Source organism: Pseudorca crassidens, chromosome 2 (assembly GCF_039906515.1).
Source record: "Pseudorca crassidens isolate mPseCra1 chromosome 2, mPseCra1.hap1, whole genome shotgun sequence".
Lineage (NCBI taxonomy): Eukaryota > Metazoa > Chordata > Mammalia > Artiodactyla > Delphinidae > Pseudorca > Pseudorca crassidens.
The window spans coordinates 171,551,771-171,575,910 of NC_090297.1; the positions used below are offsets into that span (position 1 = coordinate 171,551,771).

At 37.9% G+C, this 24,140-nt stretch overlaps 1 protein-coding gene across 1 annotated transcript in view; it reads left to right on the forward strand.

Annotated features, from left to right (window-relative positions):
• USH2A (usherin) overlaps positions 1-24,140 on the forward strand; it is a 770,355-nt gene that overhangs the window by 503,450 nt on the left and 242,765 nt on the right. Inside the window, exons 41-43 of the mRNA XM_067729757.1 lie at positions 5,485-5,819; positions 7,022-7,144; positions 17,270-17,433. Coding sequence (XP_067585858.1) covers positions 5,485-5,819; positions 7,022-7,144; positions 17,270-17,433 — 622 coding nt within the window. The remainder of the gene's footprint in view (positions 1-5,484; positions 5,820-7,021; positions 7,145-17,269; positions 17,434-24,140) is intronic.

The window sequence follows — 24,140 nt, forward strand, 5'->3', positions numbered from 1 at the left end:
TAATAACTTATGATAAAAAGACAACTCAATAGAAAACAAAGTATAAAATATGGATAAAAAATGTGATAAGAGGATATACAAAGAGTTAATAACGTTTGAAAATATTTATATCTTAAAAAAGTCAAGGGACTACAAATTAATTAAAGAAATAATAAAGTAATACTGGCAAGACCAAAAGGATTAGTAATTTCTTTTTATTTCTTCCAGTTTTATTCAGATAGAGTTGACCCAAAGCACTGTATACATTTAAGGGGTCCAGCATAATCATTTGACTTGCATACATCATGAAATGATGACCACAGTAAGTTTATTGAACATCCATCATCTCCTATAGATACAAAATAAAAGAAAACATTTTTTCCTTGTGATAGCACTCTTAGGATTTATCGGGTTGGCCAAAACATTTGTTCGGGTTTTTCTGTAACAACTTATGGAAAATTCCAGACAAACGTTTTGGCCAACCCAATACTTCCTTAACAATTTTCATATGTAATGTCAGCAGTGTTCATTGTATTAATCGTGTTGTACATCACAACCCTAGTACTTATTTATCTTATAACTGGAAGTTTTCATCTTTGACCACCTTCACCCACCACTGCCTCTGGTGATCACAAATCTGATCTCTAAAAGGAGCAGTAATTTCAAGAATTTGTGGGGACACAAATCATGGACATTTTCTTTCATTGTTTGTGATCAAGTGAATTACTTCAAACTTTTCAGAAAGTAATCCATCAATAATGATTAAAACTAAACATACATTTTGATATAGCAATTCTTGCTAACCTATACAATAATAAATAAGTACAGGGACTTCTCTGGCAGTCCAGGGGTTAAGACTCCACACTTCCAACACAGGGGACGTAGGTTCGGTCCCTGGTCGGGGAGCTAAGATCCCACATGCTGTGCAGTGCAGCCAAAAAATTTTTTAAATAAAAAAAATGTACAATCGTATGTATACATACATTTTCAAATATGGTTTTTAACAATAAAGTCAAGTCAGTAGGATAACTGAATAGTCTGTTTTCAGCCATGAAAGGAATATTATGCAACATAAAACATGATAGGGTGTGTCCCATGATCTCTAGTTGAGTGTGAAAAGCAAGTTACAGATTAATAATGGGTATAAAAATGGGTATAAAAAATAAAATTTTTCCCGAAAAAAATTTAAAAGAGAGAGAGAAAACGTACCTATGTGTGGATATATTTGCTGTGTGAGAAAGTATGGCAGAATAGATTCAAAGCTATCACCTTTTCACCTTTACAGAGTGGGAATGGGGAGGGATAGGAGGAGGTCGAGGTGAAGGACCGTAATTTATTTTCCTGTATGTATCAATATCTTTGGTTTTTTCTCGGAATACAAAATGCAAATCAAATATCCGAAGTAAAAAAATTAATATTAACAACTTTAAAAGAAAAGGAAGATATCTTAAAGGAAAAATTTAATTTCATTTCAACAAATACTTATTGTACACCTTGTTCTGTATGAGAAGATTTGCCGGGGAGTCAGTTGTTGAGAGGAATTACGATATGGAGTCAAATGTTACCACACTCTCATGCCCTGTGGTCATTCATATTCTGTATTGATTAAGTAGTCTTAGAATTATAAAATCTTCTATGTAGATATGAGGGCGAGGATTGTCTCTTAACATTAGATACAAGGAAACTGAGGCCCAGAGATGTTAAGCGTTTTGTTCCAAGTCTCACAGCGTTGGTTGAGTAACCTACATCAAATATCAAGGATATTTATTCTTAGCCCATTCTCAACCCATTATATCAATCTTCATAAATCCTCTTATTCATAAAGTTCTTAAATATGGTTTGATGGAGTTAAAGAAATTAGAAGTAAGTTACAATGTTTATGTGTGTTACAGTTTTCAGTCCCGAAGCCAAACATCTAACCTACATTCCCTAAATTTTTGCTTACAACCAGGATCTTGTAGGTCCCTTGATTGTTTAGGGCCACTCTTCAGGGATCTGAACAAATAGGTAAAAGTCAGTAGCTCCTTAAACACCTACCCACCTGTCCTATTTTTTGCAAATTTACAATAACTAAACAGAATGGTAATCTAAGCAATTAAGAACCACTCAAATAAAAGAAATCATCATTGTTGGCAAAGCAACTCCAAAATAAACATTTTATTCCCAGCCAGAAACTACAATTCTGTTTAGAAAATTTCAATGTAAAAGTCTTGTTTTAGAGAACATACCTTTTGCTTATTAGGCCAGGAACATGCTGAGTTTTTTGGGCTGCAACAATATTTTATAATCCTTTCTATGAACAGTAGATATATAAAAGGCCATGGAAAATTAAACGGAATGAAAGTTTTAATCTCACATATTTTAGCCACACTCTAGTAAATGTAGTCTTAGGCCCTGGAAAGAATAGAATCCAATATTTAACTAACTGGCTCTTTAAAAAGCTTGGACACATTTATTTTTAGTAATAGCTCCAGGATATTTTCAGGAGGATGATCAAATTAGATACCATTTCTGATAGCCTACTCACTATAATGACAATGGCCTTCTCCACCTTGCTATAAAATTCCTTACAAAAATTTTCTGTGGAAGTAGATTCATGTCTTCCAACTCAGTACTGTCAAAAGGATATATCTTCCTGGGCGTCCCTGGTGGCGCAGTGGTTAAGAATCCGCCTGCCTGGGCTTCCCTGGTGGTGCAGTGGTTGAGAGTCCGCCTGCCGATGCAGGGGACACGGGTTCATGCCCTGGTCCGGGAAGATCCCACATGCTGCGGAGCGGCTAGGCCCATGAGCCATGGCCACTGAGCCTGCGTGTCCGGAGCCTGTGCTCCACAACAGGAGAGGCCACAACAGTGAGAGGCCTGAGTACTGCAAAAAAAAAAAAAAAGAGAGAATCCGCCTGCCAGTTTAGGGGACACAGGTTCGATCCCTGATCCGGGAAGATCCCACATGCTGCGGAGCAAGTAAGCCCGTGCACCACAACTACTGAGCCTGCACTCTAGAGCCCACGAGCCACAACTACTGATCCTGTGTGCTGCAACTACTGAAGCCCATGCGCCCAGAGCCCATGCTCTGCAACAAGAGAAGCCACCACAGTGAGAAGCCCATGCACCGCAACGAAGAGTAGCCCCAACTCGCCGCAACTAGAGAAAGCCCGTGTGCAGCAACGAAGACCCAACGCAGCCAAAAATAAAATAAATAAATAAATGTATAAACTAAAAACAAAGATGTATCTTCTTAAGTCTGTAGCTTTTTAAGTGAGAAAAATAGCCAATTTCTGGATGCAAACGTTTATAGTTAGAGAACACAGGGATTTTTTAGCTCTTCAAATGACTGTCTCCAGAATCATTACATCACATCGCTTAATCTCCGCTGGTTGAGATCTTATTCAAGGTTTATTTGATGAATGCTTTTCTTAGGCTCAACAACTGAGTGCCAGATCAATTCACTCTCAGCTCAACTGCTAACACAGACTACCTCCAAAGTTTGGATTCTTTCAAGGACTGCCAAGCCTTGACCTGAACTCTCAGAATATTCTAGTTCCAGAGGCAAGTGGTATTCCACATGTGAATCAGGTAGAATTGAGCTGTGATAACCCTTCCATTTTCCATTTGCATGACAAGTACCAGGAAGCCCTGTAAATATGACCTTGACTCATTTCTGAAGTCCACAAAGAGCGCTGCACCCCCCAAGCAAATAGAATCCTATGTCCGCTCTATAAACTTTACTTGCGTTAGGCTTCTTTGATCTCTCCTCCATCCAGGCAAATCCTCTGTGCTCATAAGGAACTCATCTAAAATTTCTCTTCACCAGCACAGTGTGGAACTCTCTGAGAAGTGTTTTTGGTTTTTTGTTTGTTTGTTTGTTAATTTTTATTTATTTTTGGCTGGGTCGGATCTTCGTTGCTGCCCACTGGCTTTCTCTAGTTGTGGTGAGCAGGGGCTACTCTTTGTTGCGCTGCGGTGGCTTCTCTTGTTGCAGAGCACGGGCTCTAGGCACATGGGCTCAGTAGTTGTGGCTCACGGGCTTAGTTGCTCCATGGCATGTGGGATCTTCCCAGACCAGGGCTCAAACCCACACGTGTCCCCTGCAATGGCAGGTGGATTCTTAACTACCGCACCACTAGGGAAGTCCAGAAAAAGATTTTAAGATTAGCAACGATTTCAAGCTATGTAGTAAAATTGGAGTAGATGTCAGGTCCTTGTTAATTTTAAGTTAGGACCGTAATCATCAAGCAACTGCCCAGTGACATCTGGTAGAGGCCCATTTTGTCACCAAGAATTAGGAAGAATACCCTACAGATATCTCAGGTCAGATTCCTTCTGGAGGAAGTTTTTTCTCTTTAAGATAGAAAATTTTGGTTCATCCTTTTCCATTCTCACTTTTCTATAATGCCTCTAAGACTTCGAATTTGTATAGAACTATAAATGGAGGTATCAATATATCGCCTTGTGGAAAACTCTTTGAAAGTTTCAAAATAGCTGTATGCTAAGGAAAAACATAATGGAGACAGCCATGACTGCTGTTACTTCTGGAACTCCATCTCTCGGTGTATGGCACTAAAAGGGCATACAATTTAGGCCCTGCTATCAAGAAGCTTACAGTCTATTGGGGAGACGGGATATACACTCCAAAATTTAAGGAACATTGCAAGGCAACACAAAAAAGATGACCCATGATAGCATATAAATAAATAATCTTTTAACGACTAATGCACATTTTTCTAGGGTGCTTTGTCCCCCATAAGAGCATGAGTGGGTTAGCACTATGCCCTTACAGTATTTAGCCAGAAAAGAAAAGCAACATTAAACATTATTAGAAAATGGTGTTTCTTTCTTCTGATGTTCATGTCTATGACTTAAACAGGATCATTCTTTGCTTGCCTTTTCAAAGCTTTCCACATGTCTCTTGTCTTTGAGAACAGGATGTGTTGTTATTGCTTTACTTGTTACATTATGCACTAGTGAGATTCAGGAACTCAATAGGGCATCCTCAGAAAATGCAAAGAATGATTTCTGCACCCTCCCACCACCATCCCCCCCCTCAAAAAAAAGAGAATAGTGATATATTTAGAGTACCCGCTAATAATGCAAAGCAAGGAGTTCTGACGTTTCATTTAATTGAGTTATAAACAAGAAAACTATTAAATCCTGCTGCCGCCCCATTGGTGCGTGTGGATGTGTGAACTCTCTCCATGTGTGTGCTCTGTGTCCTTCAGGGCACCCATGGTGGAGATGAATCACTAAGGTGTGTACTAGTCTGACAATCTTAGAAAGTCTCCAGACTGAAAGCCCAGCCCAGGAAACAGCATTTCATCTAGTTCCTGGTGTACTGCTAATTGATCCGAAACCCTTTGTTACTGTCTAGTGCAAAGGGCGAAGTCGAAAGTGCGTATTTAGGAAGTGACTTGACTGAAAACAAGGCAGAGCAAAACGCCAGGCCTTGTGAACTGCAGTTGCTCTGTTCCTGTGTTGTCACACTGGTGCTAAGCTTACGTTTTATTTCAGGTCACTTGGAGAGCCCCACTTATCCTGAATGGAGACATCCTTACCTACGAGATCCGCATGCCTGACCCTCACATCACGATCACCAACGTTACTTCCTCTGTGTTCAGTCACGTCGTTACTCATCTGATTCCTTTCACTAATTATTCTGTTACCATTGTGGCTTGCTCAGGGGGTAATGGGCATCTAGGGGGGTGCACAGAGAGTTTCCCTACCCATGTGACCACGCATCCCACCCTGCCTCAGGGTCTTAGCCCGTTGTCCGTGGTCCCACTGAGTGAATCGTATGTTGGCATTTCTTGGCAGCCACCAACCAGGCCAAACGGACCCAATTTGAGGTAAGAGAAAGTGATGGTGCTTTTGGATTTTGTTACCGTCTTATCTCTCTGGGAAGGAAGGGAGGAGAAGGAGGCTTTTCCTCACACAGGAACATTGAACTAATTCCTTATTGGATATTCCTCACTCATAACATTTTTTTTTATTGAAGTGTAGTTGATTTACAGTGTTGTGTTCATTTCTGCTGTACAACAGAGTGACTCAGTTATACATATATATATATATATATATATATATATATACACATTCTTTTTTATATTCTTTTCCATTGTGGTTTCTCACAGGATATTGAATATAGTTCACTGTGTTATACAGTAGGACCTTGTTCTTCATCCATTTTGTATATAATAGTTGGCATCTGCTAATCCCAAACTCCCACTCCATCCCTCCCCCAACCCCCCCCCCTTGGCAACCACAGGTCTGTTCTCTATGTCTGCCTCACTCATAATTTTCATACAGTTTCACCTTCTGTATCTTGACTTATAGGGAATCATAAAAAGATCATCAAGGTAAAAATAGCATATGCTATTGTGAGGAACTAAAAACCCTCGAAACAACAATTGCTGTTCTCTAGTGCATCTCTACACAGCCCCTCTCTTGATATTCAAAGTATATCTTTATTATATGTTAAGCAAGCTTGATGCATGTTCTAAATGACACATTTGTACAAACATGCCTCAAAATTCTAAAGATAGCACAATTTTTTGGCATGTTATTATTATCTGGAAACTTGTGAAGCATGTGGTCAGGAATATAGATAAGATGAAAGAAAAGAACTGTGATTCTGAAATGGCTTTATAACAACTTGACACTTAGGCAAGACTGTGGAGTCGATAATATTATCATTGTTTATAAAGTATTGATGGTAGAAGTTTTAGGAAATCATTAACTTTATAAGCTTTTTGTAATTCTATTTTGTGTGAAACTGGCAATAAAGTTTTGGCACATCTGATATAGAAGAAATCTAAATGTTATCATTTTACTGATAGTAGTAAAATGTGAATGTAGCTAATTGTTCCAGTTAGCTACGCGGATGACACTTGTGCCAAAAAAAAAAAAAATGATTATCTGGAAAAAAGAAAATTAAGATGTTTTCTTTACGTTTACACATACACCCCAAACACTCGTACCGTGAGACAACCTGAATTTTGGTAATAACATTAGTTGAGATAATCCTGATCTTTCTGCTTATCTTTTGCTTTAGATATGAGCTTCTGAGATGTAAAATCCAGCAACCACTTGCATCAAATCCCCCAGAAGATTTAAATCTGTGGCACAATATTTATTCAGGAACTCAGTGGTTTTATGAAGATAAGGGTCTTAGCAGGTGAGATTACAAAAACTATAAAAACAAATGCTGACATTTAGTTTGGGGCATGTTGAATAGTTCAAAGAATCTGAGTGTCTTCATTGTGTGAGCCAGTTATGCAATAAAACATGTTTGGTTATTATCTGTGGCATTAATCATCGAGCTGCAACAGTCAGCATGTTTAATATTTGCCATCTTAACTGCACGCTTCAAATAAGCCTTTTGAAGTCAAGTTTGTAGGTGTTTGAGCCTTAGCCTCTTGCCTTTGTCACAGCCCTAGCCAGACACGTAATGGCGAAATCTGGAAATGTTGAACATGTTCAAAACTGGGGAACGTTTGGGCCACTTGTAGAATGCTTGCTTTTCCAGGAAATAATTTGCTATAAATCATTGGTTCGGTTCACAAAAATTATTTAGTTAACAGGCTTGGGACTCAAAAGAATTCCATCTGTAGTTCGAAGAGATCAAGAAATGGGCAAATGGGCAATGTCAGAAAAGAGTACCCCACGGGAGAGTAAGGAGGCGTGGGTTTGGTTTCATCCTGTGCTGGAGGACTAGCTTTGTGGCCTTAGGGGAGTCACTTAACTTCTCTGGGCTTCACTTTTGTTGTCTATAAAATGAGGAGATTGGATGGGATTAAGTGAGGTCTAGACCTTCATGAATCAAGCAATGTAATCAAATTTCAAAAAATCACAAGTATTCTTTTAGGAAAAGTTTTAAGACATATTGCTCAATGACTTTTCTATCAGGTGGGTTATGCTTCTAGACTCACACTGACTAGCTCTACTCTGAACTCCGTTTACAATCTGGTCTTGTCTCCCCTCTTCCTCTGCTGGGCCTCTGCGCTTCAGCCACGTTAGTATTGAGTTTGGCGCCTCTAACAGGCAACACCCACCCCTCAGCTTCTCCCCATAGCTGCCATTTCCCTCTGTCTACCGTCCTTCAAGTCTTGGCCTGCAAGTTTCCTAGAGCACCCTCTTCCTGGTCTGAATCAGCTGCCTCCTTAATGTATTTCCATAGCACACCCCTTACAAATCTCTATTGTCTTTGTACTGACCTGGCTACCTGTCTGGACACCCCATTTTACTGTCATATCCACCATGAGCAAGGCCTTGTCTTCATGATTTCTCTATCACAATCCCCACCGTAGTACCTGGCACACAGTGGGTGTGCCAATAGATGCTAAATGAAAGAATACTTTTAGTAATGTGTAAAGGGTTGGGTATTCATTGCTCTGTGCCCTAGGAATATTAACTGTGATGTTCTTATCTTTGGGGAATGAGGAAAATTCTCCTGTCCATCTGAAAGGGTCCTGGTGGGAAAACATTACAGATATGGTGAGGTTCTTGAAGAGAGGCCACACGTAAATCTAAGGAAACGATAGAATGAACCATGTAAAATTGCCATTTTTGTAAGCTAAAAGGGATCGATTACTAGCATATCCTTTTGGTTCAATCTAAATTATCGTGGTCCCTAGACTCTTCTCCACTATTTTCAATTCATTAGTTACTTAATCCAGCATTGCTATATAATGATGACTTCAGTTGAAGAAATTCATTTTATTCAGCAATTTCTTTTTGTTTACTATGTGCTGACAGGCATTGTGCTAAGGAACAAAAGATGAATAGCATAGCCCTTGCCCTCAAAGAGCTCACAGTCTAGTGGAGAAAACCACACTCTCACACACACACACACACACACACACACACACACACATACACACTCATACATGTATCAATTACTATCATCACAGTTAACTACAGATACACCATCACTACCTAGGGAAATCATATGGAAAGGTAACTATCTGTGAACTCTAAGTGCCTGAAATATAGCAATTTCCAAAATAAAGAGGACTTGACTATCTAACATTACTGAATCTAACTTTTAACCATGAGGTAGTTGGCAGAAAAACAGAATAAGACGCAGAAAGTTAATTTTCTTTCTTCATAGAAGCAATGAAAACTTATTAAGGAATTAGGACCAAGGCCAAAATTTTATTATTGAATTTTTAATGATGCTTGTAAGGATTTTTAATAAGTCCAAATCGAAGATGTAAGGAATGAAATTAAGTTAAATCCCCACAAATTAGATTGAAACATAAGTTGACATAAACATACTGATGACAGCTGCTTCTAGAAAGGAAGTATACATATAACAAAATGTGCTGAGGTGATATTTTGACTAGCCTCATAATACTAAATGTCAAGAGATTTTTTTTTTTCTCCTAGCACTAGCAAAGATTTTTTCCAACTATTCAGATAAACCACTTTGTCCCATGTAACCAGCTTGTGAAAAAAACAAAACAAAATAAAACAAACAAAAAACCCCCACAATATGCATTTCTTTATGGTTTTTATTTTTTATTGTTTGTCTGCATCACGCAGCATGTGGGATCTTAGTTCCCCGACCAGGGATCGAACCAGGGATCGAACCCGCGCCCCCTGCATTGGAAGCGTGGAGTCTTTACCACTGCACCGCCAGGGAAGTCCCTGCATTTCTTTCTAATAGTCAAAGTGAATAGCATGAGTCTTCATATTGTGAAAAGAATTTTTCTAGACATCTACCCTTTGTAAGTCCAAAAGACTAGGGGCCCCTCCTGCCCAAGGGGACTTGTCTCACAAATCTGAGAGAAAACTGGAAATTAGACCACCTGTGGGTGCTATGTGCTGTGCCAGTGTTTTTGTTCAAAAGAAGCGATCTTGTCTGGAAGGTGCAGTCAGCACCCACTTTAACTTCTGGCAGCCAGGCTTGCTGTCCCTGCTGTAGAGGGAAGGATGGGAGCAGTCAGCTTACCTTCCTGCACACCTGTGTTGCAGCCCCTTAATGAGCCTCCTCTTTGACATATTTTGTCTTACTGACGTATTTATTTGACTGACTATTTGTGGGTTTCTTTTGGAGGGGAGGGCGGGGGAGGATGGTCATTGAATTCTGATGTCTTTAGGAAAAGTATTTAATTTCCTATTCTTCCCAGACTCACCATTTCTTATTTCCTTCATAACTTACATCTACATAAACAAAGGAACCATTGAAGGGTTTCTGCCCATCTTGATCTGATCTCACCAATAGCTACAGCTAGAATCAGCTTTTTAAATGGTACTTCTCTTGATATAAAAAGTAAAATTAACTTAAGTTTCACTGGGCATCCCTTTATGAATACATTTGTGAGAGTAAGTATAAATTGAAGTCAGTTTCCTTGGGCAGGCGGTCTCTTTTGGTTAGCTGTATGTTTCTAATATATAGAAAACACACCACTTTCATCTCAAATGTTATTATGTTCTGAAATTCAGATCATTCTAGTCGTCATTTTTTCCTTGATAGCTCCATGTACCAAGTAAAAGAGTGAGCTCATTATCCAGATAATTTAGTTTCAACAAAAATACTTCTGTTTTTTTATGAATATCTTAGGTAAGGGATGATTTGATCTGAGTTACCCAGCTAGTTGCCTAATTATTGAATTTTGCTCTGTCTGTGTAGACACAAACTCAGTGTAACTGTGGGTTTATACTACTTGTCAGTTTCGCAAAGTGGCCAAGTTATGGTTGTTAGGGGAACCATAACGTTGGGTTTCCTGACATTTTCATCAATTGGAAAATCTGGAAAATGTGCTTTTGTCATCTGATGCTGCTGTGGTGAGTCAGGCTGGGTTTAACAAAAGGGTAGCGACCTTCATTTTAAGCATCAATCCACCCTTAGGATTTTCAGGATCTCACTGTGCCTTGGTTCCTGGGTGATCAGATAAAACTTCTGCAAACACAGTGATGGCATGAGCGCCTCTCTGTTCTGGATCTGACAAAGGAAAAACAAGCTATGAGAAATAATAGGCTCTATTTTAAGGAAAATGTTGACTTGTAGATTATAATAACTTAGCTGCCATTGAGTTTATGAAGGGAGGCATGTTCTCACTCCTTTTCCTTTCAATTATTTATGAACTCCTACAAGTATTTCTTTATCAGTCTGGAAAGAGACTTTCATATGAGTTCTCAAGAATCCTCTAATTGCATTATCTTTAAATGAAAGCATTCAAAATTCATAGACCTTCATCTGGTTTTCAAAGAACGGTTGGACTTGACTCTTTTCAAGTTTAAATGCTTAAGATAAATATACCATAAAATCTAAGTTTGAGTCTTACTGACATGGATTCTGATTTTTTAACCTACAAAAATGAAATGTTTCAAACCCTGAAAGAGGACATAGTTTCTGGAGAATGATATTCAAGAGTGTGACGTTCATTCCCCTTCTTTGTAATGAGATTAAATGTGCCCAAGTAACATTTTCTGCTTTGCTAATAGGGAAAGACTGGGGCAGCTCCATGACACGTGTTCTCCTATAACATAAACATGTTCAAGTTGTAGCTGTTAGGTAAACAAATTAACTTCATAAGCATGGAGGGTGAGTTAGAAGGAAGGCCTTTCTTCCATGACCACCAATGTGAGGTAGAGCCTGGTATTTTCTTGCTTAATACCATACTGTGAGTAAAAGTTGGGTCTAGAAATGAAAGCCAACTTCGGTCAACATTGGTGTACCATTTCCTAGCAAAGTACTTAATTCGAAATGAGCAAAAATATATCTGTTTCGCATTTAACATGGGAGAGTCACGGTGCTCTCTTTTCATTGCTCTGAATTTACTTCATGCTGTCCTTTTCTAAGTGTCATCATATGAAAACTTACCTCAAAAAAGAAAATGAACCTCTAAATCTGGGAGGATGCATTTTTTCATAGGAGGTTTCATTGCCTAATGCTTTCTTAAAAAAGAAAGAAAGAAAGAAAGAAATCTAGTTTATTTGTTTACATTTCTTTTTCATGTTGATGATATAGTAGAACAAAGACAGAAATCACAGCAAAGTTATTTTAGGTGCCACATTCTGGTGGCATAAGTACAGATAGCTACAGGAGTAGACAGCTGCAGCTTTCACTCACAATCTAAAAAGTATCATAAGAACTTCCAACAGTGATTGATCATCTTTACTCTTCAATTTCCAAAAGCAAACATTTTCAGCAGCATTTTTAGGAAAACAAAAATCTTTCAGCAACAAATGAGTGAGGGAAAGAAAAGGTATCCACCATCAATGGAAAATTGAAACAATTACAGATTTAAGCAGTGGAAACAGTGTTACATTTTTGTTTGCCTATTTATTTATTCCCACAAAAGGATCTGAGGGTGTAAGGAACAGTATGCTATCAGAGGTTTCTCAACTCCTCTGGTGTATAATGGTGTACTCAAGCATGTGTTGGATGGTGGTGGATATGAAGAAGAGTTAGTAGAAGGAGGAACTGAATAACCTGCATTTTCGGAAGCATGATTTATATTGGTGACAATATTGTCACATGAATTCTGTTAGGACATCAATAAAGTTGACACATTTTTAATTCTGATGAAAATAACCTGAGGCATTCTGTAGCCGCACTGAAGAATTGGTTTTATTGGTTCCCAGAACACATCAGACCCTTTCAAAGTACAAGCCTTCCACACATTTTGCCCTGAATAATGCTTCTTACTGGCTAAATTAATGTCTCCACTGGCCAAATTACTGTTTGTCATCAATACCTAGCCCAAATGTTATCTCCTCTGTGAAGACTTCCTGACTAGATTAGGTTAAATTAGATGCTCTGATGTATGTGGAAAGAAAAAGGAATAAATGAATATATGTTTTAGAGGTTCTCATTTAAAAACATTTATCTGTAACTATGTATATAAGTATACACACGTACACACACACACACACACACACACACACACACACACACATACACACACACATACACACACTCCAATAGGACAGACATTACATTTACTATGTTTAGTATCTGGCATGCCGTTAGTGCTAATAAATATTTATTAATGAATGAATGAAGTAATGGTGTATCAAACATAAAAGAGCAATGTAATTTGTAAGAAAAAAACCATCTTTCTAAGTTTCAGTAGGGATCATTTCTCTATTGGACAGGTAGATTTTCGTGGCACTAGCCAACCAAATCATATGTGACCTGAAAGTTATGAGACTGAATGCTTTAGGAACTATGAAGTAGCCATTCATTTATTTATAAAATCAGCTAGTCAATAAACAGATTAAAACCTTTATCATCTGAACAGAATCTAGTTTTCTAATTCGAGTAATAACAACGGAACCTTGAAATGAGTCTCATTCCATAAATAAGATTTTAATATATATGATCTTTTACAAGGAAGAAATACCAGAGTCATGTCTATTACACAACAAATTTACCATTTTCTGTGTGTGGATGAAAGGAGGGGCTGGAGAACGGTCTCAAAAAAATTAATCAATTAGGGGATAACTATTGTAACAGCCTCGTATTCCTAAATGGACCTTCAAACAGTTGGTTTTACTGGTTACAGCATAGACTTAACATAAGTTTTCATTCGCTTAGCAGATTTCAAAAGCTATGTCTTAAAGGGTTTGAAATGGTACATTTTTCAAAATATACCCAGGAAACACAATTAGTATTTAGGGAAGATATTGATTGATATACATATGTTTTGCATGAGTATATGATTTCAACTGATGGAGCATTTTTCTCTTAAAAGTATTTTATTATTAACTAAATGGAATGTCCCATCTGATATCAACACCCAAGTCTACCTAAAAAACAATATACTAGAGCAAATGAACAAAATCCGTTAAGCAAATGAATATTTTCTTTTTTGACATGAATTGGTGAAAGATATACCGAGCCATGTAGTCAGACGTATATATACTTACTGACAAAGATTAGGTTTCAGATGTCATGAAAACAGTACATTTTAGTTCCTTTAAGGGAGTTCAAGATCCTATTCCTTAAAATTTTAACTTAACAGTGAAAATTAAAGAAAATGCAAAAGACAAATGCATGACATCAAGTGAAATGCCTACTGATTTCTCAATTCAATAAAATAATAGTGAATAGTGGAAAGAATTTAATATTAGAAATGAATAAACTAGAGGCCCACCTATCCTCTTAACTAGCTGTGCGACTTTAGGCAAAGCCCCTTAACTTCTCTGGGTCTCAGGTTTCTTATCTGTAAAATGTAGCAGATATTTCATTATTTAAAGCAGATAAACTCTAAAGTCATCTTTCACTCTAAAATGTTAATATTACAGTCAGCCCTCTGCATCTGCAGATCTTATATCCATGAGTCAACCGTGAATCAAAAATATTTGGGAAAAAAATTCCAGGAACTTTCAAAAAGTAAAATTTAAATTTGCTACATGCCTGCGACTATTTACATAGCATTTACATTGTGATTTCAACTATTACATAGCATTTACATTACATTAGGTATTATAAGTAATCTAGAGATGATTTAAAGTACAGAAAATGTGCGTAGGTTATATGCAAATACTATGCTATTTTATATCAGGGACTTGCGCATCCTCAAATCTTGGTATCCACGGGGTCCTGGAACCAATCCCCCTGCAGATACCAAGGGGCAACTGCACTTTAAAAATGGACATTCCAGTTATATGTATTTATGTGACCTAAATTTCTTCTATGCAGACATAAATTGTAGCATTTCACCATACCTAAACTATGATCAAATAGCTTAAAGTATCACAGTAAGAACTAAGACCCCACGGAACTTACTTACAATTTACCATTTCAGGGCTGCGTGATGTTTTTAATTCCACTTGTATAAAGAACCACAAAAATGGTATCACTTTGAAGCCATAAAAGTTACTAAATTTATCACAGAGTAAATATGTGGAAGAAAAATTCAAATATTGCAGGAGAGATTAGGCATCCGGACTCTAGCTAAATTTCTTTTAAGCCATTTTGGGAAGTAAAACACAATTAAAAGTATTTTACCCAGGGAGAGAGCTAATGAAGCCAAGGTCAGTGGTTCAGTTCCCATGTGAGCCATTAGCCATGTTTCATTTGACGGTCACACACTTGCTACCCTCTTAACCCCGACTCACCATCCTTCACAATCGCGCTAGTGGTCACAAAGGAAATTTGGCGAGACTGTTTGGATGCATAAGCCAAAATCTCTCCCCTTTGCCAGAAAAATAACTCAAAGGTCAAGCCTCAGTGATATGACCTCATCCAACTATAGATGGATCAGCTGACCATTGTGTTTTTTATTATTTTTATCATCATCACCATCATTACGATGCTGGCAGCGTAGCATCATGGCTAAAAGAGGAAGCTCTGGAATCAGACTGTCTAGGTTTGAGTCTTTACTCTCCCACTTACTAGTTCGATGACTTGGACAAGTGGTTTAACTCTTTAGGCCTTATTTTCCTGATTTTCAATGCAGGTATTATAATAGTATGGTGAAGAATGAATGAGTTAATCATATAGAAAATTCCTGACACATATTAAATACTCAGTAAATACTGTTATTATTATCTTTCCATTGTCATTGTCATGTAGACTATTTAGCACTTTCTAGAAAGCCTATGTATGAGTTTCCTAGGGCTGTTGTAAACTAACTGAGTGGCTTCAAACGACAGAAATGTATTCTCTTACAGCTCTGGAAGTTGAAAGTCCAGAATCAAAGTACTGTCAGGACTGTGTTCCCTCCAAGGCCTCTAGAAAACAATCATTCCTTGCCTCTTCCAACTTCTGGTGGCCAAAGTTGTTCCTTGGTTTATGGCGGCATAACGCCAATTTCTGCCCCCAACTCCTCACAGACGGCTTCTCCCTGTGTGCGTCTGTGTCTCTGTAACAAAATTTCCCTCTCCTTTCTTTTATAAAGATATCGGTCCTTTGGATTTAGGCCTGTCCCATATCCAGTATAAACTCAGGCTAACTTGATTACACCTATTTCCAAATAAGGTCACATTCACAGGAATCTAGGGGTTAGGACTTAAACATACCTTTTGGGGGGACACAATTCAACCCACTATAGCATCAAAACCAAAAGAAAAGAAAGAAAGACACAAGGAAAGGGGGTAAAGCAGAGAGAGGTAGAAGATCTGTTGCTAGCAGTTATTTGGGGGAAATAGAAAATAAATAGCTTCAAGGAAATCACTAATTCTTTACCTATAGCTACACTGTGGCCGAAGCCAAGCCCTGCAAAAATACCTTTGGGCCATGAGTGAGAAACAAGGTAAGGCAAGCGGACCTCTTCTACATGGGTGGTGGCAAAACGCTGTAAAACTCCTGACGTAATTTTGGCTAAGTTATTTAGCACAGTCCTGCAAACGGCGCCCTCCCTCTGTTGTCATGACTAATAAGTTGTGACTTACTGAGACAAATTCCCTGGGCCCTGCACTGGATGTGAGGCATCCTTGAGGATCTATTAAAACCCAAAGAAGGTGATGATCTGAGACTAGTGTTTTCCCTGAGGACTGGATGCCCCACAGGGAGGGTCATGTGTTGTACAATGTGCTTAAGCAAGTTCTCAGTCTAAGCTGTTGTCCAGTCAAAGCTTGCCTGCGTCTGTAAATAGTATTTTCCTCCCCAGGCAGTCTGACCCAGAAAAGATAGCCTGATAAGTCTTCTTCCCAAAAGAGCCAAAAAGGATGAGGAATCGGTGGCTTTAGCCCATCACTGATTTAATATATGGCATCACCATGACGTCACCATGTCCAGTTTTCTCCTCCCAAAAAGCAGTGCTCAGTTTCTACTATATTGACTCAAGTAAATATGTTCTCACAATGGCAAAACACAGCTCACCATAGCAAAACCCTCAGTGGGAGAAGGCTGTATCCTTGGTCACAGTTTTAGGCTTTAATTTAGGGGTAGGAAGCACAAGTATAGGAAGAAACTGGTGATGAAGGATTCTGATATTTGAAAATGGATGAGTTTCCCAAAAGAAGAACATAAAACTCACTGGATCAAATTCAGATAGAAAGCTGGCAGGTTACCAGACGCGTAATTGCATGTTGAATTGAGCTATAATCCTCAGCACTTCTGAAAACAATGAAGATGTGCAAAACGATAAACCACATTTGTTTTAAATAGCAGTATTTGCTTAGCATTGCTAATAACATCTTTTCTTAACACTCTGGTTAAGGCTTGAGAGTTACAAAAATAATGCTACCTTTTTTTGTGCAGGGAAGAAAAAAGAAAATGTATTGGGGGGAGAAAATGGTGCATCCTATGGGGGAAAATCTGTATTTTGTGAGGAAAAAGAAAATGTGTTTGCTGTCCAGAAAGATAAATTTATATATGTATTTTTTAAAAACAACCTTTTAGGTTTACAACGTATGCGTATAAGGTCTTTGTACACAACAGTGTGGGTTTTACACCAAGTCAAGAAGCAACTGTGACCACGTTAGCCGGGCTTCCGGAGAGAGGAGCTAACCTCACTGCGATTGTTCTCAACCACACGGCCATAGACGTGAGATGGGCTAAACCAAGTAAGTCAGCTTCTTACATCTTTATTCCCCTTTCCCATATTCGTACCAAAACGAATTTAAAATGGACACATTAAAAAATGACAGAAACAAAAAGCCAAGTTCCCTGTGCTATTCTTCCTCAAAGGAAGTTCTCTCTCCTACTTGTCCATCCTTCTTGGGCCTTCTCTTCCTCCTTCCATTCCTTTTGGATGGGGAATGTAGTTTTTGTCACACCAGTTGTGATAGAAATGTCCACATGCTAATTTGATAGCGATATAATATTGTGCACTTTCCTGAAGAGAGCTCTGCCCCATCTCATAATTCATCACTTATCAGCAAAATCCATTTACTAGGATTGCAGAAGTATGATGGTTTTTTCCAAGTGCATTGTCTTCAGCACTGGTAACAGCCAGAATTCCAGCTTGATACAGGAAAAGGAAGCCTGGCCACCATCCCTGGACTTGCCACCATCACTGTTATTGCTTCAATAACACTGTGGTTCACCCTGGGCACATTCAGAACACAACTTTATAGGCAGTTAGAAGAGCTCACATGTGGATATAATCTGTTCCTGCAACTTTAGAAACCACAATAATTGAAATTTCAGATCTGGTCGGTCAGTAGAGCAGCATTTCCCAGCTGATCTGTTGATTTGTAGTGATCCATTATCACAATCAGAAAAAACCAAGACTGACTGTATCATGGAACTATGTGTTGTAATCCTCCTTAGAAGCATCACTTGAGGTCTGGCAAATCGTTGAATCAAAACTTGCTAGACTATTACCAAATACTGAGAAATATCTGATTTGGAAATCCCCAATGAAAATATTCGTTTTGTAAAAGTAAACTGTATCTACTAGGATAATCATCTACTAGTACATAAAAAGTTGTAAAATGACTCCAGCTTGGGCAATCGTAACCTTCTGATTTTGATTTTGTTATCGCTTAAGACGAGAAGTGCTTCCTATTTCACTTAGAACATCTTGAGGGAATTTGCCCCTGTTACGTTGTATCAATTGTTGATTAAAACCAGTGTTAGGTGACATTAATTGTAAATTAAAACTAGTACTGGTTATGTCGATCTACACTGCCACTAAATAAGCCATTTTTACCAAAAGACTTGCTCTAGGGTTTTTGTAAGGTTGCAGATTTCTAATGATCTGTGTCACCTCTACTGGGATCTTTAAACCATTTACATGGAAGAACATAAGTTAATTGATGGTTATGATTACCTTCTGAGACACCTCTGGGAAAAACTACAAAGTTTTTATCTGGAGATGGATTTTTATGTATAATATATTTTCACTCATCCCCCCTTTCTATTTCACCCTCAATACCTGATTCATCTTAAAAACCTACTTAGAAAGGTGGACGCCCTCCCCTGCATCTGACATTTGAATACTTCTGTTAAGATCTGGCGGCTGAATTATCACCAGTATAGGTCCTTTATGTTATAATTGCATGCCTGAAGTAAGCATGCTTATAAAAACTGACAAACCTAATAGATCTGAAGCAGCTCACTGAAGTTTCATTACCTTGGTAAGCTGAACCTCTGACCTTCAGGATGTAGGTAATGCAATCTGCTGTTATTTCCATTCATACCTTAGAAATTTTTCAGATAACTATTTGTGAGCACAAAGGTTAACTCTCAGAAGAGGGTCAGCTCTGTGAAAGTGTGTTGCATTATCATTTTCTTCCTTCCTGCAACCTGCTAAACTAAGTAAATTAAGTAGTCACTCCACTGTGAAAGGGCCACCTCTTTTTTGCAAGTTTAATTTCAACTGTTTTCTTGATTTGTAGGATAAAGTTGGACCTTGTCTAACATGCTAAAAGGCACAAAACTATAGGTTGAAAGTCATGAATAATCTTTTGAATATTTGCTTATTAAAAACCATAAAATATATTTTTAAAACATATTCTTTCTTAACTATGACCCTCCACATGGGCACACCATTTGGATAGCAAAATATCTCTGGTAAATTTTTACCAATCACAGCTTAACAGAGATAGGTATTAAAGTTTTAGAAGTACCCATTTTAAATGTTTGCATCTCTGTGTTGATATCATGTGAGGAAAAAGCATCCCTGCATCTGTTCAGTTCATTTTTATGGCAAATATTACAAACTGGCAGCACATGGACCATATTTACTCCCATCCTCCGTGCATTGTTTTGCCAGCAGCATTTGAAAAAAAAAAATATTTTGCTAACATTTAACAATTAGAAGATTTCACATAAAGATGATTTTGGATTGATCTGAAAAACCCAATGATTGGGTGAAACTCTTCCCACATTGCTGAAGGGAAAATAATCAGCTGGCACTGGTTTCCCCTTTACACAGGCTGCACCCTCCTATCTTCCTGGTCCCTATATAGACATGAGGTTCTTATCCCTGCTTTCCATAATGAAAGATAATAGTTCAACCTAAGTGAAACACCATGAAGATAAATGATATTAGTGGGGGGAAAATCCCACTTTTATAAGAAAAGATACAAAAATACCTTCACTTAAATTGTTTATGCAGCCCTAGGAGTTAGAAACTGGTACTTAATAACTTACCACAAATTACAGTTAGTCAGTAGCACTTCTCACACTCAGACTTCGAGCTTGAGCATCCCATTTTCGACTGTTTCTCCTGCATTTGTCCTTAATGGTTATTAGCACTTTGTCAAGAGTGATTTAGTGAGATCCTTCCCATTTTGACTGCTCACTCTAAAATAAGTGGTGAAAAATGCCCACGAGGGAAGGGGGTAGAAAGGCAGTGCCGCTTCTGAGGTCTCCTCGCTAACGAGGTCATTGACAGCCGGAAAAGAGCAAGAAAACACTGGAGGTGGTGAGAGAGGAAGGAACTGAAAAAGAGGAAATAGAAAAAATCATCCAGAACTCTCCAGAAAATTTGTAAAGTATGAAGGCATCACCATTAAAAAAATTTAAATCCACATAAAATTTAAATCCACATAAAATTAAATCCACATGAAAAGCATCTGCCTCATCTTGCTCTCTTAACCAGAAACTGCTAGATTTTGTAGCTAGAATTTTTGACTTGTCGGAACTTACCTTGTTCAGGTGGCAATACATATACATCATTCCAAATCTCACCTCTTTTGAAAGCACCCACCATCATTGGCTCACCTTGTCCCTCTGCTTCCCCTCCTGTTGCTCCAGTTACCAAAGCAAATAGACTGGATGCGCCTTTTCCACTGGCTTTCTGCCTGTTCACTTGTGCACCTTCTGTAATCTGGCCTTCCTCCCTTGCATTCTACTGATTTGGTCATCTTGAAATTATTCCCATAATGACCCAATCCAATGCTCTCTTGTTAGTGCCATCCTATTCTGTTTCTCTGTGGTAGTGGGTCCATAAATGACCCCTCCTTACTCAAATGCTCCCTCCTGTGTCACCAGCTACTCTTGTTCTCATCCCCTAAAAGCTTTTTTTTTAAGTTTTTACAGTTTTATTGAGAAAGAATTGACATACACCACTGAATAAGTTTAAGGTATACAGCATGATGGTTTGATTTACATATATTATAAAATGATTACCACAATAAGTTTAGTTCTCATCCATCATCTCATATAAATATAATAAAAAGTATTTTTTTTCCTTAGGATGAGAACTTTTAAGACCTGCTCTCTTAACAATTCTCCTATATATTATACAGCATATATAACAATTTTCCTATATATTAAACTATCATCATCATGGTGTATGTTGCATCCCTAGTACTTATTTTTTTATTTTAATTTATTTTTTATACAGCAGGTTCTTATTAGTTATCTATTTTATACGTATTAGTGTGTATATGTCAATCCCAATCTCCCAGTTCATCCCACCCGCCCCCCCCCCAAAGACTTTCTCAAAGTTCCTCCTATTTTTCACCCTCTAACTCTCTTGTTGGTGATTCCATCTAAGTGTTTTAAATTCTCCTAACTAGAAAAGTGGCAAAACTCTGTGAAGCCATATGAAGGAATAATTTTTAACATAGGCTTTGGAATCAGGGAAACTTATGTTTGACTCCCAGTTGCAGTATTTTCTAGCGCTATGACCTAAAACGAGCCACTTAACTTCAGTATATCCTAGTTTCCTAATTCAGAATACGGAGATAATAATAATAACTGCCTTAAAATATGATGATAAAGATGAAATAATATATGTTTAGCACTTAGTAATCATTTAGTATTGGTATAAAGTATTGTTCTCTCTGTAAAATGTTTACAGTGCTTTCAGCAGCATTTTACCAAAAAACTTAGGCAGCCATTTCTTTTGTTTGCTTGCTTTGGGTTTTGTTTTGTTTTATGTTAATCATTTAGAGTCATTTTTTTTTTTCAAAACAAACTACTTTATATAGATGTATAGTCGATTTACCATGTATTAGTTTCAGGTGTACAGCAAAGTGATTCAGATAGATAGATACATAGATTCTTTTTCAGATTCTTTTTCATTATAGGTTATTAGTGAAGCCATTTCTAATAAAAAAAATTGGGACATAATTTTGCAAAGCATTCAGGTAAAAGCATGTCTACAGTAAGCTGAAGATGGATAAAGACCAAATCTCACTTTATAATTACCTGACTTGGGTAGAAGGTAGAACTACTAACCACTGCTAACTCCCCTTTTCCTTTTAGTGGTGGTGCCGCGTGTCCACCAATCTAGACTACCTTTACTAGCCTCCTTTGCAGTTAGTTGTGACCATGTGACTGTGTTTCTGCCAATAGAATGTGAAAAGAAATATGAGTCTTTTGGGGTCATAACCACAAAACACTAGGTACATGCCTATCTGTTCTCTGCTCAACCTCTCCCTGGACTAGACTGTGGATGCTACAGTGTTCTCAGTTTCAACTCTGCAGGCATGGCCAACACCCTAAGAGATCCAAAGCCACATAAGAGAAAGAACCTGGGTTCTCGAATGACCACACAGAGCACAATCTGATTCACTTCCTTTGAAGCTATTGTGTGAGTTACAGATTAACATTTATTGTATTTAAGTCACTTTATTTAAGGGCTTCTTGGTTACAGTAGCTTAGCTAACTAACTCTGTCCCTGTCTGCCCATATCAGTTCACTTTAAGAGCAGGAATAATCTGTCCTGTTTCCATGGCCAAATATAGAATGATGAATAATTAACACATTTCATATACATTTCCTTTAAATACAGTTTTCTCTGGAAGGTTATTGATTGAAAGGAGCTGGAACACAATGAGAGGCTAAAGGAGCTGGGGGCAGGGTGAGTTCCAAAATGCAGGTATTTGTTTTAGTTGCATAAACTAGATAGAAGGCATCTGATATCTTGCTGGGAAAAATAAGGAGCCTGGCTTGGATCATAGCTCAAGAGACTCTACCCACTTCTTCATGTGAGCAGTTTTACCCTCAGGCAGAGTAAAAATTTTCTTAAGAAGTAGTTGTGATAAGTTCAGGTTTTCCAAGAAGTGCTTAGTTGATGACACAGAGCTCTGCACAATAGAACTTGGGGAACTGGACTCTAGTTTGAGAATCTGTGAGCAAGAAAAACACTTCTATTATAAAATAGCCTTAATAGGGTCCTTCCAAGTTTCTATATAGGAACAAAGTTACCACCCACTGAGCCTGCTGAAGAATTCCATCCTAGACAAATCAATTAGGAGACCTATTAAATGGAATGGTTTACTGTAATTGCTCTAGATCAGGGCCACAGACTTTTTTGTAAAGGCCCGGAGAGTAAATACTTTAGGTTTCGCAGGCAATATACATTCTCTGTTGTAACTACTCAGTTTTGCCATTGTGGCATAAAAACAGCAATAGATAACTCTTATGGGCACTGAGATTTGATTTTCACATGTCGTGAAACACTATTATTCTTTTGATTTTTTTCCCCAACAATTTAAAAGTGTAAAAACCATTCTTAGCTCACAGGTTATATACCAAGAGGTGGCAGGCCAGATATGGCCAACAGGACAGATTTTACTCATGGTAAAATCATGAGTTTGTTGACCCCTGATCTAGATGATAAAGATCTAGAGGACATAACTGATGTTGATAACAATCTCTAAAGATAATCCAACAGCATATACAGAGTGTAATCCTTTTGCAAGAGGACTTCAACCAGCCCATCTAATAACTGTTTTAAATTATTTGGAAATCCATTAACCAAGAAGAGGGGCTTGTTTGAGATTTGAGAATTTTCTATGCCTAAGACCACATTTCTGACCTGTACATGGAGAGCACCAGCAAAAATGTCATTTAATAGCAAAGATTTTATCCAAAGTTTATAACCCTCTTCTTCAACTCACTGAGGTTGACCTGATATGCTACAGTTAGGACAATACCTACTTATAAATGTCTGTGGTCTATAAAATATGGGTTACTGAGAACAGAATTAGAACACCTGAGAAATATTTCCCAATGTACACATATTTAACGTAATCTCGTAGGAAATCCTCATACCATCCTGCTGCTTCAAACACAAGTTAGTATTCATAGCTTAACTCCAAAGTATATGTATAACTCTACTTCAGATATTCACACTTTAATTTTGAAGTAAACCTGGTGGCCACAAAAACACTTCAAACTCAAGAAGTCTCAAGTGAAACAATACCTTTCAAATCCTCCATCCCATAATTACTCCTGTGTTTTCATCTTGATTCCTAGGATTCACACAAGACCCAAGACCACAACTCAGACTTTTATCTATAGCTCTTCCTTATCCCTTTCTAAACTCTCCTGGGTCATTTAAGGACCTTGGCTCTTTCCATGTGGT